Genomic DNA, 19,530 nt, shown 5'->3' with positions numbered 1-19,530 from the left:
CCCAATTAGGCCAAACATCCAAATAATATTTTTACAGTGGCAAGGCAACATTCTGAGTATTGTAAGACCAAATCACCTATCAGGACCAAATAACATAACATGACCCCACACTCAATAAATATTTTCAGAGAAAGAAAGAATGGCATCAGTCCTTTGTTAAGAAATCTGTATTTTTCCAACACAGATCCTTCATGCCAAGACTAAATGGACGTGACGTCCAGGGACAGTGGAGGAGAAAATGGGTTCCATGAAACTGCCAAGCCCTTTGGATGTGAGTGTAGACGGAAGCCCACTTATTCTACCAATCTACATAATGCAAAAATAGACTGACAACAGAAGATTGAAAAAACAAAAAGCATAAAATATCAGTCAACTAAGGATGTTCACCAGGTAGGCACAGCAGCTATATCTATCCTAGAAAGAGAATTAAAATTGGCTGGAAATTCAGGAGTTCAGTATTTAATTGTGCTACCTTTCACGCTGCAAATAATCTTTACTACACCCAGAAGTGCTCCATCTCCCTGAGAGGGACTCAGCACCTACATCACCTGAAACAGTCTAGTCTTCCTTTCAGGGCTCGGTACAAAAGTTACTCCCTCTTCAGTCCTCCATCAGCGCGTCACAGGCTCCCTACAGACACTGAGCTTATTACACAGCAAGTATTTAGGTGATCGGGGTCTTTCTCTTCTAGACTCTCAACTCTTTGGCAGGCAGAAAACATTTCCTTCATTTTTACTTCTCCACGGTCCTGCAATAGGCCTGGCATGTGATAGGTATTTGCTAAATGTTGCAGAAGTGATTTTAACATGGGTTCAGTGAAGCAAAGTACTTCTCACAATTAAAATAATTAAATTTATGGGCCGGTGCTGTGGTGTAGCAGGTAAAGCCGCTGCCTGTGGTGCTGGCATCCCACAGGAGTGCTGGTTCAAGTCTCAGCTGCTCCTTATCTGATCCAGCTCTCTGCTATGCCCTGGGAAAGCAGTAGAAGATGGCCAGCTGCTTGGGCCCATGTTCCCACATGGGAGACCCTGAAGAAGCTCCTGGCTCCTGGCTCCTGGCTTCGGATCAGCTCAGCTCCAGCTGCTGTGGCCATTTCGGGAGTGAATCAGTGGATGGAAGACCCTTCTCTTGGTCTCTACCTCTCAAATAAATAAATAAAATTTACTAAGACACTGTCACTAATACACTAATACACTAAAAATAAATAAAATTTACTAAGACACTGCCACTAATACACTAATACACTAAAATAAAAATTAAATAAAAAATAAATAAAAGACACTGCCACTAATACACTGAAAATAAAAATCATTCTACAACATGATACTAAATCTGTATTCTACAGATCTGAGATGTGGTGGGCAGCTCACTGCCCCTGAAATATTTACAATACAACTAGCCTGGCCTTTGAAAAACAAGGACCAAAAGGAAAGTAAGTGATCATTCCTGGAAACACATTTAGCAATGTGAATGAAGGACCTTTATGGCCTTTGTCTCAGTAATACCATTTCTATAAATCCACATTAAACACAACATCTCAAAGATAGAACTTTTGAGAAAATCTACTTCTAGAGTTATTTTATATTGTAAAAAATCCTAACTATTCAACAACAGGAAATGTTGAAATAAATCATAATACAGAGATAATGTAATTATGATAGGCATTCCTTAGGAGTGTTCAAGTTCTGGCTGCTCCACTTCCAATTTAGCTCCCTGCTAATGTGCAGAAAAAGATGTTCCAACTGCATGGGCCCCTGCCACCCACACAGGAGATCTGGATGGAGCTCCAGAATCCTGGCTTCAGCACAGCCCACTCCTGGCCATAAAGGCTACTTGAGGAATGAACCAGCAGATGAAAGACCTCTTTCTGTCTGTCCCTCTGTAACTCTGCCTTTCAAATAAATGAAATCATTTAAAAATAACAACAGTCATATATATTTGTGTATGTGTGTGTGTGTGTGTGTGTGTATATATTTACTAATTCAACTTTAAACATTAGATCTTCAATTGACCCCATGAAGGGCTGCTGAAGTAAAATTTTTACAGAACAGCAAAGTGTCCTTTAAAAATTCCCAATGGAAGTGTAGGTAGAGAAGGCGAATTTTCTGTACTAGTATAATACGTGTTGTCACCGTGTAACAGGTAGCAGTTTTTTAAGGCAGGGGAAAGGCGAGGGAATGAGTTGGCCTCAGAATTAGGACAAATGCACTTTCAGAAATTAAACATGAGTGGGGCTAGGGGAGGTGAGAGCAAAGATCTAAATGAGAACATGTAAAATATGTTTGATCAGACAACACACACAGAATATGAGTCCCAGATGGCAGAGTTCTTCTAGGGGTAAATCACCGGCGACCACCAAAACTCAACTGCCTATGGGATGAATATGAGGCTATCAAAACAAGAATATCTGTGAAGCTGTCTTTTAAAGTTGATGAAAGCTTTGTATGCAAAGTTGTCCTCACATTGAAATAGTTCCAGAAGAAAAAGAGAAATCTGCTAGGATATACATGCAAGTGTGACAATCATCATGTAGATTTTGCAGAATAATAAAAAAATTGGTTCCTTGCCTAAAATGTAAATTGTACCAATATACCAAAGAATATACAGATTCTTAGTTTTCTTTTCACTCAAACTTGTGTAGAGAAAGTTTATATTAGGGAGTTCTTGGTCACTGCCATTATTTAAAAAAAAAAAAAAAAAAGCAGGCCAGCGCCATGGCTCACTAGGCTAATCCTCCGCCTGCGGTGCCAGCAACCCGGGGTTCTAGTCCCGGTTGGGGCGCCGGATTCTGTCCCAGTTGCTCCTCTTCCAGTCCAGCTCTCTGCTGTGGCCCGGGAAGGCAGTGGAGGATGGCCCAAGTGCTTGGGCCCTGCACCTGCATGGGAGACCAGGAGAAGCACCTGGCTCTTGGCTTCGGATCAGTGCAGTGCGCCGGCCGCAGCGGCCATTTGTGGGTGGACCAATGGAAAAGGAAGACCTTTCTCTCTGTCTCTCTCCTTCTCACTAACTCTGCCTGTCAAAAAAAAAAAAAAAAAGTGTCAGTATGTTGTATTTTCTATTAAAGACAAATATGTTGGGGCCAGCACCCACCATGGCACACTAGGTTAATCCTCTGCCTGTGGCACCGGCATCACATATGGGCGCCGGGTTCTAGTGCCGGTTGCTCCTCTTCCAGTCCAGCTCTCTGCTATGGCCTGGGAGGGCAGTGGGGGATGGTCCAAATGCTTGGGCCCCTGCATCTGCATGGGATGAAAGAAGAAACTCCTGGCTCCTGATTTCTGATCAGCACAGCTCCAGCCGTTGCGGCCATTTGGAGAGTGAACCAATGGAAGGAAGACCTTTCTCTCTGTCTCTCTCAAGGTAAACTCTACCTGTCAAATAAATAAATAAATAATCTAAAAAATAAATAAATAAAAGACAAATATGTTGAAAGAAAACCACAAGGATAAAGAACATTTAGTTTCACTTTTAGTTATTTACACTTAAAAGTTTGACTTACATATTGATTTTTTTTAAAATATGTAAACTGACTTAGAGATCATTTTTGGTGTAGGCATTTGGCACAGCGATTAATATGCCTCTTGGGATGAGCTGGATTAAGTCCCAGCTCTGCTGCGGACTCCAGCTTCCTACTAATGCAGACCCAGAGAAGCAGCAGGTGACAGCTCAAGTACTTGCTTCCCTGCTACTCATAAAAGAGACCAGGATTAATTTCCAGGCTCCTGACTGTTGCTGGCATTTTGGGAAGCAAACCAGAGATGGAAGATCTTCCTCTGTTTCTGCCTTTCAAATTAAAAAAAAAGAAAAAGTTAACTTTCTTTTAAAGATGGAAGATGGATGATCTTCTGTTTCTGCCTTTCAAGTAAAAACAAAAAGGACAGCGCCACACCTCACTAGGCTAATCTTCCGCCTTGCAGCGCCGGCACACTGGGTTCTTGTCCCGGTCGGGGCGCCGGATTCTGTCCCGGTTGCCCCTCTTCCAGGCCAGCTCTCTGCTGTGGCCAGGGTGTGCAGTGGAGGATGGCCCAAGTACTTGGGCCCTGCACCCCATGGGAGACCAGGAGAAGTACCTGGCTCCTGCCATCGGATCAGTGCGGTGTGCCGGCCACAGCACGCCGGCCATTGGAGGGTGAACCAACGGCAAAGGAAGACCCTTCTCTCCGTCTCTCTCACTCACGGTCCACTCTGCCTGTCCAAAAACACACACACACACACACACACACACACACACACACCAAAAAGTGAACTTTTTTTAAAGATTTAATTTTATTGATTTTTTATTTTATTTGAAAGGCAGAGATGGAGAGGAGAGAGAGAGAGAGAAACATGACTCTCATTTGCTGGTTCATCAATGGCCAGGGCATGGCCAGGCCAAAGCCAGGAGCCCTGAGCTTTTTCCAGGTCTCCCACATGTATGCAGGGGCCCAAGCACTTGGGCCATCTTTTGCTGCTTTCCCAGACACATTAGCAAGGAGCTGGGAGCTGGATTGGAAGAGGAGAAGCTGGGTCTTGAACTGGCACCCATATGGGATGCTGGCATCACAGAGGCTTAACCTGCTATAACACAACACCAGCCCCCAAAATCAACTTTTTGTTTAAATTTGTATTTTAATGGCATTTACCCACCACACAAACTATTTCAAATATGGGTAAATTTATGTTACATATTTTCTTGCCTTTACATCTTTCAAATGATAATTTGCACCCATTCTGTACTCTATCTTAAAAGGTGTTCACCTATTTAAAACTATAAGACTATGTCAAAAAAAAAAAAAAAACACACAAAGTAAAGGATGTAAAGGATGGAGAAAGAGGTACCCTTTAAACACCAGTCCTAAGTAAGCTGGCTTTCCTAACTTCAGACAGAGTGGATTTCACAGCCAGGGCTACTGTCGCAAGAGGGACAGTTCACCATGAGAGGGACTAGGTGAGAGGGCGAGGCAGTCTCAAGAGTGTGCCCTCCAACAGCAGGGCTTAGGTCTGTCACAGTAAACAAAGGCAGAAGCAGAGAAATTTACCATCAGAGCTGGAGTTAACATATTTATCTTATTAACAAAAAATCTATACAGACAAGAAGATATGAATTTAATTATGGGTTTAATGCACAATTTTTGAACACTCCATCCATGTACAGAATACACATTCTTTTCAAGTACAAGGAGGACATTCACCAACATACTGGACAGTAAAAGATGTCTCAATAAGTGTCCAAAGACTGAAATAACAGACCTTGTCTTCAAATAAACAAAGAAAAGTCTAGAACACCTGGAGTGTGGGTAGGCTTCAGCATAGTCTTGCCAAAAAAACCTTGAATATGAATTTCACCTTAGTCTTGTCTCACCCTCAGGAAGGCAGCTGGCCTTTATAGCCTCTTTAGCACTTGTCAGTCACTGGGCAAGGACTGTGGTGGCTCTAAAAACTCCCCTATTTCCTTCCCCAGTAGCCCAAGCGGAGTCCTTCAGAAACTGTGTGAGCCAAGCAAAGGGGTCTATAGATGGAACTTAGCGGGCCGGCGCCGCGGCTCACTAGGCTAATCCTCCACCTAGCGGCGCCGGCACACCGGGTTCTAGTCCCGGTTGGGGCGCCGGATTCTGTCCCGGTTGCCCCTCTTCCAGGCCAGCCCTCTGCTGTGGCCAGGGAGTGCAGTGGAGGATGGCCCAGGTGCTTGGGCCCTGCACCCCATGGGAGACCAGGAAAAGCACCTGGCTCCTGGCTCCTGCCATCGGATCAGCGCGGTGCGCCGGCCGCAGCGCGCCGGCCGCGGCGGCCATTGGAGGGTGAACCAACGGCAAAGGAAGACCTTTCTGTCTGTCATTCTCTCTCACTGTCCACTCTGCCTGTCAAAAAAAAAAAAAAAAAAAAAAAAAAAAAACAACTATAGATGGAACTTAGCCAAGAGAGCACTGACTTGCAAGCTCTGCCACAGGTGAATGTAATATCCCAGCACCAGCACCAAATAGCTTACTACTATCCTGTTAGTACACTAAGAGAGATGCTTAGTAACCCGACAGATACACAGTTCCAAGGACTAAATTCCATACTCCTTTAAACTGTGACATTCACAAGGCAGGGCTGGCTGCGAGGAAAACACTGGGTAACTGAGACGTAAGCACCGGGAGGACACCTAGAGGACAGACCTTCACCTCCAGCGTGCGCTACACGTGAGGGGCAGGTGGCAGCTACAGATGGGGCCCATGGAACGCAGTGCTGAGCGGTATCCAAAGATCCAGCAAGCATCAGGCAGCATCAGTTGGTCAAGAGAAGGAAGGACTCACCCAACCAGAAATACAAGTCACAGTCAGAGGACTTTAATGGGTGTGTGCGCGCAGGAGCGGCTGGGAATGTTTACAGACAAATTCCTGTGGCTGACACAATACCACACAGGTTACCACCAGCACAGCCTGGCTAAATGGGAATAAGATATGGATCTGGTTATGAAAATGCAGCACAATTGTGAGGCCTTGAAGTCAGGCAGCAGCAGCAGAACACTCAATCTGGAGCAGATACTGTAAGAGGGGCCAGTGCCCACGGTGACAAGATGCAGTCACTCAAGCACACATGGGATTTCTTTAATACGGGAGGCCAGGGTGGTCCCTGAAGTGAGCTCAGGTGCATGTGGAATAAAGGGAAAGTGAAGAGAACTGAGAGGAGGAGGTGAAGGCAGGGAACTCAGCTCCTGTCACTGTCACTCAGCATCAGACCCCAGACACAGGAGTGACAGCCATCAGAACTCTCCTTACAGTTCTCACGGACATCACTCTACTTTCACCTGCAGTCTTTATCCTTCTGAGGGTTAAGAGTATATGGCTGTCATATTCATACTTCCCAAAGTGCTATCTTTCCTGAACTGTGATAGATACAACTCAATAGGCATGCTGCACAAAAGCAGTCTATGTACAAATAAATTACAGGACAGGCTGAATTTAAGATGTTAAATTTCTTCTATTCTGAGAGTCCTCTCACAGGCTACAATATAGAACACTGCTATCACACAGCAAGCTCATGTGATGATGGAATCCTGATTTTGTGGCACTTCATGAACATTTCCAGAAATCATTTTTCAGTTTTCCCAGAGTGAACATTTCTTGAAGAATTTTAAAAATATCAATATAAACATGGACACAACAAGTCAAACTTTTCCTGCTTTATTGCAGTAAATAAATACAAAATTTACAATCTTAACCATAAGGATATAGCACATAGCAGTTCTAACCCTATGAATATTACTGTACAACAGCTCTCCAGAACTTTTCCTCTTACAAAACTGAAACTCTAGCCATTCAACAACCACTCACCTTTTGCAGCTCTGCTTCGTTTCTAAGAGTTTAACAATTTAAGATCTCACATATATAAATGGAATCCTACAACATTTGGGGTTTTATTTTGTTTTGCTTCTTGGTGACTTGCTTATTTCAATTAGCATAATGCTTTCAAGTCCACCCATGCTAAAATATATAACAGGGATTTCCTTTTTTAAAAGCTGTATTGTATGTACATACCATATTTTGCTTATCCATTCAACCAAACCATTAATGGACATTTAGGTTGCTTCTGTTTCTTAGCTATTGTGAATAATGCTGCAATGAACAATGCACGTGCAAAAACCTCTTTGACATTCTGCTTTCAATTATTTTGGGTATACACCCAAAAGTAGGAATGCTAGATCATACAGTCACTTTCCTTGTAATTTTTCAATGTGCCCATATTGGTCTCCATGGCAGCTGTATCATGTACCATTTTACACTCCTACCAACTCTCATTATTTAAGGTTATTTTTTTCTTTTTCTGTAGAGTGGTCATTCTGTGATGCGGTATATCCCATGTGATTTTGATATGCACTTTTCTGATTAGTGATACTGAGCATCTTTTCATTTTGCTTGTTAGCCATTTGTGTATCCTTGAGTCTGAGTCCTTGTTCTTTTAAATACTGGATTATTTTGTTGTAATAATTGAGTTGCAGGAGTTGTTTATATATTCTAGATACTAACCCCTTATCAGATAATGGTTTGCTTATATTTCCTCCCACAGTTTGCCTTTTCACTCTGTAGCATCCTTTGCTTTGCGGAAATTTTAAACTTTGATATCCTGTTTGTCTATTGTTGTTTTTGATGCCTATGTTTTTGTCATCAAATCTAAGAAATCACTGACAAATCCAATGTCATGAAACTTTTCTTTTTTGTTATTTTTAATTTTTTTGACAGGCAGATTTAGACAGTGAGAGACAGACAGACAGAAAGGTCTTCCTTCCATTGGTTCACCCACAAATGGCCACTGCAGCTGGTGCACTGTACTGATCCAAATCCAGGAGCCACGTGCTTCCTCCTGGTCTCCCATGCAGGTGCAGGGCCCAAGCACTTGGTCCATCCTCCACTGCCTTCCCGGGCCACAGCAGACAGAGTTGGACTGGAAGAGGAGCAACTGGGACAGAATCTGGTGCCCCAACTAGGACTAAAACCCAGGTTGCTGGCGCCGCAGGTGGAGGATTAGCCTAGTGAGCCGCAGCACCAGCCCATCATGAAGCTTTTCAACTGTTTTCTTCTTCTAGTGTTCCGGCTTTAGTCTAATCCATTTAGAGTTGATTGCATATGGACATCCTGCTTTCCCCACACCATTTGGTGAAGAGCTAGCTTATCCTTTCCCCTTAAGTTTTCTGACACACTTGTCAAAATCAGTTGACCAGACCTATGTGGATTGTCGCTCCCCCTCTTTGTGGAGGAGCGACACTAGACCCTGCGTAGGCTTCATATCCGAGTCACGGCACCATTATGTCGCTCCCCCTCTTCGTGGAGGAACAACACTAGACCCTGCGTAGGCTTCATATCCGAGTCACGGTACCATTATGTCGCTCCCCCTCTTCGTGGAGGAACGACACTAAACCCTGCCTAGGCTTCATATCTGAGTCACGGCACCATTATGTCGCTCCCCGTCTTCGTGGAGGAACAACACAGGACCCTGCGTTGTTCTTTTGTCTGCTCGGCCCTCCCCGGATTTGCTGCTGGTTCTTCCCGGGTTGGCTACCATCCCTTCCACCTCCGTGGAAGGGCGGTTCCCCCTAGCCACTTTCCCCACTTCCGCGGGGGAGCGGCACACCGCTGGCCGGCTCTCTCGGGGGCTGCACAGGTGTTCCTTCAGATAGATGTTCCCCTTAGATGTTCCTGGTGCATGTTGTCTCTCTCCTCCTTTATAGTCCTCCTCCGCCAATCCCAACTCTGCTACCCACACGCCGAGTACGCTGCTCTCCTCCAATCAGGAGCAGGTCCTACAGTTTATTGGTTGAACTGGAGGCAGCGGTGTAGAAGCTGTTTCTCCCTTCTCAGCGCCATATTGTGGGAGAGCAGATGCATAGAATAAGTCTTAATTCCAGTAACAGTCTAGTCCGAGTTGCTCCCAGTTGCTCCCCACAGTGGATATTTCCAGGCTATTTGGTTCCACTAGTCTACATGTATGTGCCATAGTGTTTTAATTGTGGTAGATTTGTATTGTCTTTTAAAATCAGGATATGTGAAACCCCAGTGTATTATCTCTGAAGATTGCTTTGTCTCTTTGGGGTCTTTCATGATTGCAAAACGGAGTATTTTATGTTTCTGCAAAACATGCCACTGGTAGTATAACAGGGATTGCACTGAATTCATAGACAGCTTAGGGTGGTGCAGAAATTTTAACAACATTGTTTTCTAATCAATCCATGAACACAGGATGTCCTTCCATATATTTGCATCTTCTTTAATTTAGCTCAATGTTGTTTTATAGTTTTCACTGAACAAGTCATTTACCTTGTTAGTTTAGTTTATTCTTCAGTATTTTATTACTTTGCTCCTATTATAAGTAAGGTTTTCTTAATTTCAAGACTGCTTCCTGTTGGTGAATACAAATATAACTGATTTTTTTTTTTAATTTATTTTTTGACAGGCAGAGTGGACAGTGAGAGAGAGAGACAGACAGAAAGGTCTTCCTTTGCCGTTGGTTCACCCTCCAATGGCCGCCGCGGCTGGCGCGCTGCAGCCGGCGCACCGCGCTGATCCGATGGCAGGAGCCAGGAGCCAGGTGCTTTTCCTGGTCTCCCATGGGGTGCAGGGCCCAAGCACCTGGGCCATCCTCCACTGCACTCCCTGGCCACAGCAGAGGGCTGGCCTGGAAGAGGGGCAACCGGGACAGAATCCGGTGCCCCGACCGGGACTAGAACCCGGTGTGCCAGCGCCGCTAGGCAGAGGATTAGCCTAGTGAGCCGCGGCGCCGGCTATAACTGATTCTTGTATGTTGATTTGTATTCTACAACTGTTGAATAATTTACTACTTCTCTTTTTTAAAGTTTTATTTATTCGAAACGCAGAATGACTGGGGGGGGGGGGGTGGGATAGATACACACACACATACACAGAGCATGTATGCAAGTGAGCTTCCCTCCACTGATTCATTCCAAATGGCTGTAAGAGCTGGGTCTGGGCCAGGCCAAAGCCAGGAGTCAGGAGCCCCATCCTGGTCTTCCTCATGTGTAGCAGAGGCCCAAGTACTTGGGCCATCTTCCAATGCCTTCCCTGGCACATTAACAGGAAGCTGGACTGGAAGCAGAGCAGGTGGGATGCTGTGCCACAGTGCTGGCCCAATAATTTATTAGTTCTAACAGGGTTGGTTTGTGTGTGTGTGTGTGTGTGTGTGTGTGTGTGTGTGTTTTATATAATCTATACAATTTGCTAACTGTAAGATCACACCATCTGAGAAAAGAGCATTTTGCTTCTTCTGTTTCAATTTGGATGCTTGTAATTTCATTTTCTTACCTAAATACTCTGGCTAGGACTTCCAATATTATATGGACCAGAAGTTTTCAGTTTTTCACACTGAGTATGATGTTAGCTGTGGGCTTCTCATAGATGGACTCTATTCCATTGAGGGAATTGCCTGGTATACTGAACGGTGTTTTATCACGAGAGGATGTTGAATTTGTCAAGTGCTTTGTATCTACTGAGATGATCATGTGGTTTCTGAACAATAGGAAGCGTTCCAGATTGAAACCTTTTTTAGTCAAACTGGTTTCCGTTTCTTTAGGCAGAACTATGATCTGTATATTCAATACAAGCTTCTTCTGAGACTAGACACTATGAGCTTTTAGAGCTGGCAGGGACCTTAGAAGAGGACTAATCCAAATGAGGCCCAAAAAGATTAAAAGACTTGTCCAGTATCCCAGTGTAAGTTGTCAAAAGTGTAGTTACCTTTCCAGGAACTTAGATAAAATGATTGCTAAATGCTGTGAAAAATTTCCAAAAGTATGTGGGAGTCAGGCTTTATACACATAAAAGTGTCCATCAAAGCACTATTTATAACTGTGATTGGATTTAGAGGATTGGCAGATATATAAACAATACTATAATATAAATATAAACAATACTATATACCATTTGCACTTATGAATTATGTAAAAGAATATTTTCCTTAACATGGTCCAATTAACTGAAAAACATTACAAAACTGTTTATAAAATTTCCAGTCATCCCAGTAATTGTATGTATATGCACTAGTAAAATCTAGGACATATAAAAAAACATTAAAATTTTTGTAGGGATTCTTAATTGCTATGTATTCATCCATACACGAGGACTTCAAAAAGTTCATGGAAAATATGTATAATGAGAAAATAGCACATGCATTTCAAAATACTCTGTACTGGAGCCGGCACTGTGGCACAGTGGGTAAAGCTGCTGCCTACAGTGCCGGCCTCCCATATGGGCACCAGTTCAAGTTCTGGCTGCTCCACTTCTGATCCAGCTCCCTGCCATGGCCTGGGAAAGCAGTGGAAGATGACACTAGCACTTGGGCTCCTGTACCCGCGTGGGAGACCGGGAAGAAGCTCCTTGCTCATGGCTTTGGATCAGCACAGCTCCAGCCATCGCAGCCATCTGGGGAGTGAACCAGTGGATGGAGGACCTCTCCATCTCTCTTTCTGCCTCTGCCTCTCTGTAACTCTGCCTTTCATTTTTTATTATTTTTATTTATATTTTTTATTTTATTTATTTATTTATTTTTATTTTTTGACAGGCAGAGTGGACAGTGAGAGAGAGAGACAGAGAGAAAGGTCTTCCTTTGCTGTTGGTTCACCCTCCAATGGCCGCCGCTGCAGCCGGTGCACCGCGCTGATCCGATGGCAGGAGCCAGGAGCCAGGTGCTTTTCCTGGTCTCCCATGGGGTGCAGGGCCCAAGCACCTGGGCCATCCTCCACTGCACTCCCTGGCCATAGCAGAGAGCTGGCCTGGAAGAGGGGCAACCGGGACAGAATCCGGCGCCCCGACCGGGACTAGAACCCGGTGTGCCGGCGCCGCAAGGTGGAGGATTAGCCTAGTGAGCCACGGCGCCGGCTAACTCTGCCTTTCAAATAAATAAATAAATAAATAAATAAATAAATAAATAAATAAATCTTTAAAATACACAAACACACTGTACCAAAATAAATTTATTTGCTAATTCCCACTTTTCTATGAGCTTTCTGAAGTACTCTCCTATTTTCCAGCTTCTTTACAAAGAATATACACAGGGGCTGGCACAGTGGTGTGGTAGGCATTCCATTCGTGTCCCGGCTGCTCCTCTTCCAATTCAGCTTTCTGTTTATGGCCTGGGAAGGCAGTGGAAAATGACCCAAATGCTTGGGCCACTGCACCCACATGGGAGACCAGGAAAAAGCTCATGGCTCCTGGTTTCAGGCTGGCTCAGCTCCGGCCATTATGACCATTTGGGGAGTAAACCAGTGGCTAGAAGACCTCTCTCTTTCTTTCTAACTCTGCCTCTGAAATAAGTAAGTAAATCTTTTTAAAAGGTACATATTCTGCATGTAAAGAAGCCAGTATTTAATAATGGATTAAATATTAAAATCTCACAGATGTGTAACCATCATCCTTCATGGAGGGCAGTTTATGCTCCACCTGGGCCTTCCTTGATGAAGTCAACAAGTTTGAAGCTCTGTCGCTCTGAGCTGTATTCAGTCCCTCACTATCCTCCCTATTCAACTGTCTTAGTACTTTCTACAACATATTCAGGTTGAGTCTGCTACCACCCAGCCCTATGCCTCCGCCCACAGTTATCTGAGCCACTCCATAGCTTCTGCACTGATGGAAGGGAACAGTATTTTGACTACCTGTGTCCATTGCCAAAAGCTCCTTTCCTAAGAAATGTGTCTCTATTCAAAACAAAGACAAAAATACAGTAATTTAAAAACCTCAGCTCTTCCTCGTCCCTTTATGAACAATTCAGTTCAAATATAAGACAGAACACATAAGACACACAAGTGTGCAGGCAGGGGAGGGGGAAGCCCAAGCACAGTGAGGATATCTTTGAGTGTGTGTGTGTGTGTGTGTGTGTGCGTGTGCATGTGTGTGTGCGTGTGTGTATGCACACATGCACCAGAGAAAGTAAGACTAGTTACCTTCAGGTATACTGACCAAATAAGAAAATACAATAAGGATAATAGCAGCTTATGTTTACTGATAGTGAAGAGTTACAAATATTAAAAGTGAGATAGCAGAATGGATCTTATGGTATTGGCTGGAATTAGAGATATCACTGTGAATTCATGATTGTCAATACAGACAGACAGATAAGAGAAATAAATACAAAATGTATTTATTTCATATGTAAATATTCATAGTATGTTCACTAAGGGGGCTCAGAAACAGTGACATTCTAGTACCAATGAGCAGCTTCTGAACATCACTCTCCCCTAAAAGGAACCAAGCTCCTTGGAGAAATGGCTTTTTCTGTACAGATGCAAGGAAAGTACAAAATGAGCTGAGCATTTCTGGTGCCACAAAGTGCGTGCTGAAAAATGGTGGGGTACATCAAAAACATGGGCATGAACTTGATCCTGAAAAGAAGTAACAATGTCAATGGATTACAACTCACTGAATAAAATAGGAATCCTTAAGTTTACACTGACTTTTTAAAAAGGAATAAAAAGTTCAGTGAACAGGATATTTATAATCTCAAAATACATCCACATCAAATACTTACAAATAAAATACTTTTAAATTAAAGTGAGGAAAAACGCAGCTTTTGGGAAACAGCTTAATCAAGTGTTCAATAACAGCACCAGTAATTAGAAGTACAGAAAAGGGTGAACACAGCCTCAGACTACCCTTGGGAAGGCTGCTTAAAGGATGGCACTTCATTAGCACCTGGGAACACAGATTTGCAGCGTTTGCTCCTCAGGTGGCCCACCGTGCCTAACTTGCTTGCACAAGCAATATGGTTTATCCCAAATACTTGCTTTCCTTCTGGGAGCATGGAATTTGGGTACATGCTAGGCAGAGTTCTTACATGATCTGCCCCCAATAAAAACCCTGCACTGACTCTGTAATGAGCTTCCTGTGTTGCCACGTTTCATGCTGGAAGAATTAAGTGATTCTTGGAAGCTTGCTTGGCTTTCCTCTTTGCTGACTACTTTGTATCCTTTCCCTATAAGAAATCTTGGTGATCACAGCTCTATGTTGAGCACTCTTGAGTCCCTGGAGGAAATCAGTGATTCCAGGGTTGCTCTTGGGGATGCCCCAACACATGGGACTAATCCAAGTCATATGCCACTTACAGACATAGTGAGAAGAGCATAGTATCACTTCCGTAAGATTCCTGTGAAGACACATAACCTGAATCTAATCATAAGAAAATGAGGCAAACACAAATGAGGGAAATTCCATAAAATAGCTAACCTGTGACTTTCAAGAGTGACAATTATTAAAGTTAAGAAAGACTGGAACTGCTCTGAATGGGAGAAGACTAGAGTGACATGATTATTAAATGTAACACCCGATTCTGGCCTAGACCCCTCCGCTGTAAGGGAATCACTGGGACATTTGGTGACAGCAGCACAACAATGCTGCTTTTCTGACCAGGACAAACATGAGCACATGAGAAAACTTCCTTGTGTGTGGGAAAAATCTACTGAGGTATCCAAAGGTCATGAGGCACAATATCAGTGGTTTACTTTCAAATGCATTAAGAAGCATTCTTGCAGGGTGGGGCATCTGGCACAGCAGTTAAGGCACCAGTTGAAATTTCTAGATCCCCTGTGAGAATGCCTGTGTTCAAGTTCCGACTCTGCTTTCTGCTAACTTGCACCCTGGGAGGCAACAGTGATGACTCAAGTACTTGGGTCCCTAACACCCACCTGGGACCCAGATTGAGTTCCAGGCTCCTGGCTTTTTCCTAGTCCTGCCCTAGCTGTCTCAGGCATTTAGTGGGTGAACTAGTGAACAAAAGATACCTTTCTTTCAAACAAAATGAAAATTAACTAAAAAGCATAGTTTGAGGTTGTTTCAAAATAAAAAGTGAATTAACAGTGATGATGATGATTCCAGTCCTTTACACAAAATCCAGCCTTTCTAATAATAGACTAAGAGAAAAAGCATTTCCTCCCTCACCCCTCTTCACCAGGTAAAAAGTCTATGAATCAGGAAAGGTTCAAAGCCAAATGCTTCATCTGTACTGCTTTATGATTACTAAACAATCACGAAATGTAGAAAATCACTCAGGAAACAGAGTTTTGATAAAAAAAAAAAATCAAGTAGAACATCATTCGTAGTATTTTTTTTTAAAGATTTGTTTATTTGAAAGGCAAGGTTAGAGAGAGAGGGAGAGGGATAGGGAGAGGAAGGGGTGGGGAGATAGAGATCTTAGATCTGCTGGTTCACTTCCCAAATGGTCACAGTGGCTGGGGCTGGGGCTGGGGCTGGGGCAGGTCAAAGCCAAGGGCTGGGAACTCCATCTAGGTCTCCCAAGTGCAGAAGTACTTGACCTATCTTCTGCTGCTTTCCCAGGCACATTAGCAGGGAGCAGGATAGAAGTGGAGTAGCCAGGACTCAACCAGCTCTCCAATATAAGATGACAGCATCGCAGACAGTGACTTAACCTGCTGTACACCTCAATGCCAGCCCTATATTTATAATAATATTTAATCAAGAATGACTACTGAGTGTGAATTTTCACAGGTCACTTTTACTTCGAAAAGTCCATCAATAACATCCACTTGCAAAGAATCACTAAAAAATCCAAAAAGCACTCAATTACCGTTTGTGTGCTTCCTGCTTGCTGCGACACTCTTCACAGTAATATTTGTATTCACTGCACAGGGTTTCTGTGTTGCTAAAACCCCTGTGTAAAATCCAAAATAAATTCATTTTATACACACCAAAATTTCATCAATTAACTAAAAATATTCTAAACTAAAATAATTATTAACTTCCAAAAGAAGTAACTATATATATACATACCTTAAGCAGTGAGTAATTGATGTGTTTTGTTCCACGTCAACAGAAAGGTCTAAAAAATCTTCATCTTTGCTGCTTATCTGTAAAAATAGGGAATTATCTTTGATTTCTTCAAATATTAGGGAATCATGGCTCCCAGATGCCAGAATTAATTGCTTTCTATTACTATGTAAATAATTTTTTCCATAAGTTCAAAGCAAAACTACTTGATTTAGATCATCCAAAAGACTGCTGAATAAATAACTATTATCATATGCATAGCCAAAACACCAAAATATGCATTTGAGTAGTTCTTACGGACAAAGGCTAGTATGCTGATTTTTCATTTCTTTTCTTAAACCTCAGTGTTATTTTACAGTATAAAATCCAGCACGTCATATACACTGATGCTTAAAAACATAGCAAGACTGAACGAGAACACCGGACAAAGAACACCAGTGTTGCTACTAAAGAAAACAATTTAGCCCTTCCTCTAAATCTATCTTAAAGTCCTCTTTCGTTTATGGACAAGTCATCTTCTATTTGAACTGGAATAGGACAGAAGTTAGACATAAACTGTTTCCTTCAAGAATCTGTTTCCAAGAGGAGCACACAAGCAGGAGCCATGCCTACCTCCAGCCCACTGACCATACATGAGTGACAGGTCGTTCTCCTGTTTTGGTATCATGTCAACGTGATAGAGTCAGCATCACTAAGTTGTGAGAGCTTCTGTAGTGGTGCAGAGTATACACTCACACAAATTAGAGAGCAGGGTACTGTGCCTGTTGCTACAGCTTACAGGAGTTTCCAGAGTAATTCTAACTCTGCTTCATTTCTTTCTTCTTTTTAATTAATTACTTAATTAATTAATTTAAAAGGCAGAGTTACAGAGAGGCAGAGGCAAAGAGAGAAAGAGTTCTTCCATCCACTGGTTCACTCCCTAGACAGCTGCAACAGCTGAAGCTGGGTCCATCAGAAGCCAGGATATTTTTCTTGGTCTCCTACGTGAGTGCAGGGGCCCAAAGACTTGGGTCATCTTCTTCTGCTTTCCCAGGCTATATAGCAGAGAGCTGGATCAGAAATGGAGCAGCCAGGACTCAAACCAGCACCCATATGGAGTGCCAGCACCACATGTGGCAGCTTTACCTGCTATGCCACAGCACCAGCTCCTGCTTCATTTCTACATGAAGCTAGCCCTAGACCGTGACTCCCATAAGCTGTCATTCCACAGTACAATGTAAGGTATAGTGATACAAGGTCTCAAAACAGCCAGTGAAAAAGAAGACGAAAGACAGACCAGAGAGACAAAAGAGAACATGCTGTGTTTAAGGAAAAATCACCTCATTTTGCAGCAAAGTGGATGGCATGGCAGAGGCAGGCCACAGCCCTATCAGGAGGGGTTTCTGTCCAGATAGAGAAGTACAGATTCAGCTGTCTGAGGCTTCTTGGAATGGGGTTTTTCTCCAAATAAAGTTTTCAGAGGCCAACACTATTGTGCCATGGGTTAATCTACAGCTTGTGACACCAGCATCTAATTATCAGAGTGCAGGTTTGATAACCTGGCTTCTTGGCTTTGGATCCAGCTCCCTGCTAATGCACGTGGTAAAGTAGTGAATGGCCCCTGCCACCCACTTGAGAGACCTGAATGGAGTCCCTAGCCCATGCAGTCCTCTTGGGAGAACTGGCAGATGGAAGATCTGTTACTCTGCCTTTCAAGTAAGTTAAGTACTAGCTTTGTTGAAAATGAAGTTCTCAGTTTCGGGAGTCTTCATTTTAAATTGACTTTGATGATAACCTAAAAGCTCTGACACAGATGCACTGGGTCACCTGGGTGGAGTTACTATGTTTGCATATGCAACTGTGTTGGCACCAGGTCACCGTCACCAAGTGGAACAGAATTTCACTAGGAAAAGCAGTTATGAACATGTCTGGTTGCTGCTGAGCTGAAGTCCCAAAGCCATGTCACAGCCTGGATCAGGAAAAGCCAAGCTAAACCTCAAGGAAGATGTCGGGCAGGAGATCCAGAAGTGGGACTCATGTACACTGATAATAAACTGGAATGTGATCCTTCCAATGCAAAGAAACTCTGGGGACCAACCACATTTAAAGAAAAAAGAGAAGTGAAGGAACCACCCCACCCTCCAGGACAAAGAGAGCACCACAAGAGGAAAAGACAGAACCAGTCCCTACCAGCCAAGATATTCACAAAAACACTAAAACACAAGCACCAGACCATCTAGGAAATGTAGTCCTGGCCTTCCCAAACAGCCCCATGTCCACCTGGATCAGGCCGGCTGGCACATGGCTCACACAGCATCCTGTGCTCGCCTACACCTTCCCACACTGCACTGGGGCTACCTGACTGCCTGGTGGCCAGGCACCACCAGCCTGTGAGCACCCTGAGATCAGACTGCCTTCTGGTTCGTATCCCACCACCCTCTCCCCATTTTCTACAAGCCGAGTCAGTGCTTAGAGATCTGTGCAATGCTGAATACAGAAATGACACACATTCACCCGAGAAATCTTGGACTGCATCCCTCAGGCTGGGCTTGATAAAGGCATGGAGCCATGACCAAGTGCTGAATCTGCATGATGACAAATTAGATTCTGAGGAAGTAGTTCCGATTCATTCCCTCAATTCTGGGGAAACTATCTCGAAGTATTATTGCAGACACAGGAGGACTTCATAAAGGCCAGGTAGGAGGATTGGTACCCATCCCTTATGATTCACATTAATAAACATTTCAGCACTGTGAATAAGAATGGTTGCTATCACTCTCTCTCCTTCAAAAATGTTCACATTCCACCGCCTCCAATCCCCAGGCTACAAAACACTTGCCCAAGTTACTAATGAGCCTGTGATGATGCCAGTGCAAACACACCTACCGCACTGCTGGTCACATAAAGTACAGCACAGTTTACACAGTACACAAAACTTGCTAATAAACGACCATGTTACTGGCTTATGCACTTACTGTACTATACATTTTATCATTATTTCAGAGTGCACTCCTTCTACTCATAAAGACGCAGTTCTATAAAAGAGCATGCCGTGTTACACCAGCAGCAGCCTCTGTCCCTTCCAGTGATCAGCCATCTAGGTTTATGGAAGTGCACTCTGATGTCTGCACTATGTAATCACCTAACAGTGCATTTCTCAGAGAGGCACAGATGTTTCTCCCTGACCTGCGAGTTTTCTATGAGCTTAAACTAAGACATACAACTTCCATAACACAGTTCTATGGCCTTCTACGCTGAAACAAAATCAAATAGTTTAAACTGCAGAAATTACCTTTTGACCACCCCA

At 43.5% G+C, this 19,530-nt stretch overlaps 1 protein-coding gene across 5 annotated transcripts in view; it reads right to left on the bottom strand.

The window, feature by feature from the left end:
- Nucleotides 1-19,530, bottom strand: part of USP12 (ubiquitin specific peptidase 12) — a 105,445-nt gene that overhangs the window by 9,359 nt on the left and 76,556 nt on the right. For 2 of the 5 annotated variants that reach the window (XM_051834124.3, XM_089304301.1), the window contains exons 5-6: nucleotides 16,248-16,324; nucleotides 16,045-16,128 (exon numbers count right to left, since the gene is read on the bottom strand). In XM_051834124.3, the coding sequence (XP_051690084.1) occupies nucleotides 16,045-16,128; nucleotides 16,248-16,324 (161 nt within the window). Of the gene's footprint in view, nucleotides 1-2,900; nucleotides 3,014-3,062; nucleotides 6,406-12,424; nucleotides 13,847-16,044; nucleotides 16,129-16,247; nucleotides 16,325-19,530 lie in introns of those variants that run through there. The other 3 variants (XR_016213368.1, XM_089304300.1, XM_089304299.1) reach the window with 3 other exon arrangements.

Source organism: Oryctolagus cuniculus, chromosome 9 (assembly GCF_051225735.1).
Source record: "Oryctolagus cuniculus isolate XC-2025 breed Fujian yellow rabbit chromosome 9, ASM5122573v1, whole genome shotgun sequence".
Lineage (NCBI taxonomy): Eukaryota > Metazoa > Chordata > Mammalia > Lagomorpha > Leporidae > Oryctolagus > Oryctolagus cuniculus.
The sequence above is the reverse complement of the archived record's forward strand: the minus strand, read 5'-3'. Positions and strand labels throughout refer to the sequence as shown.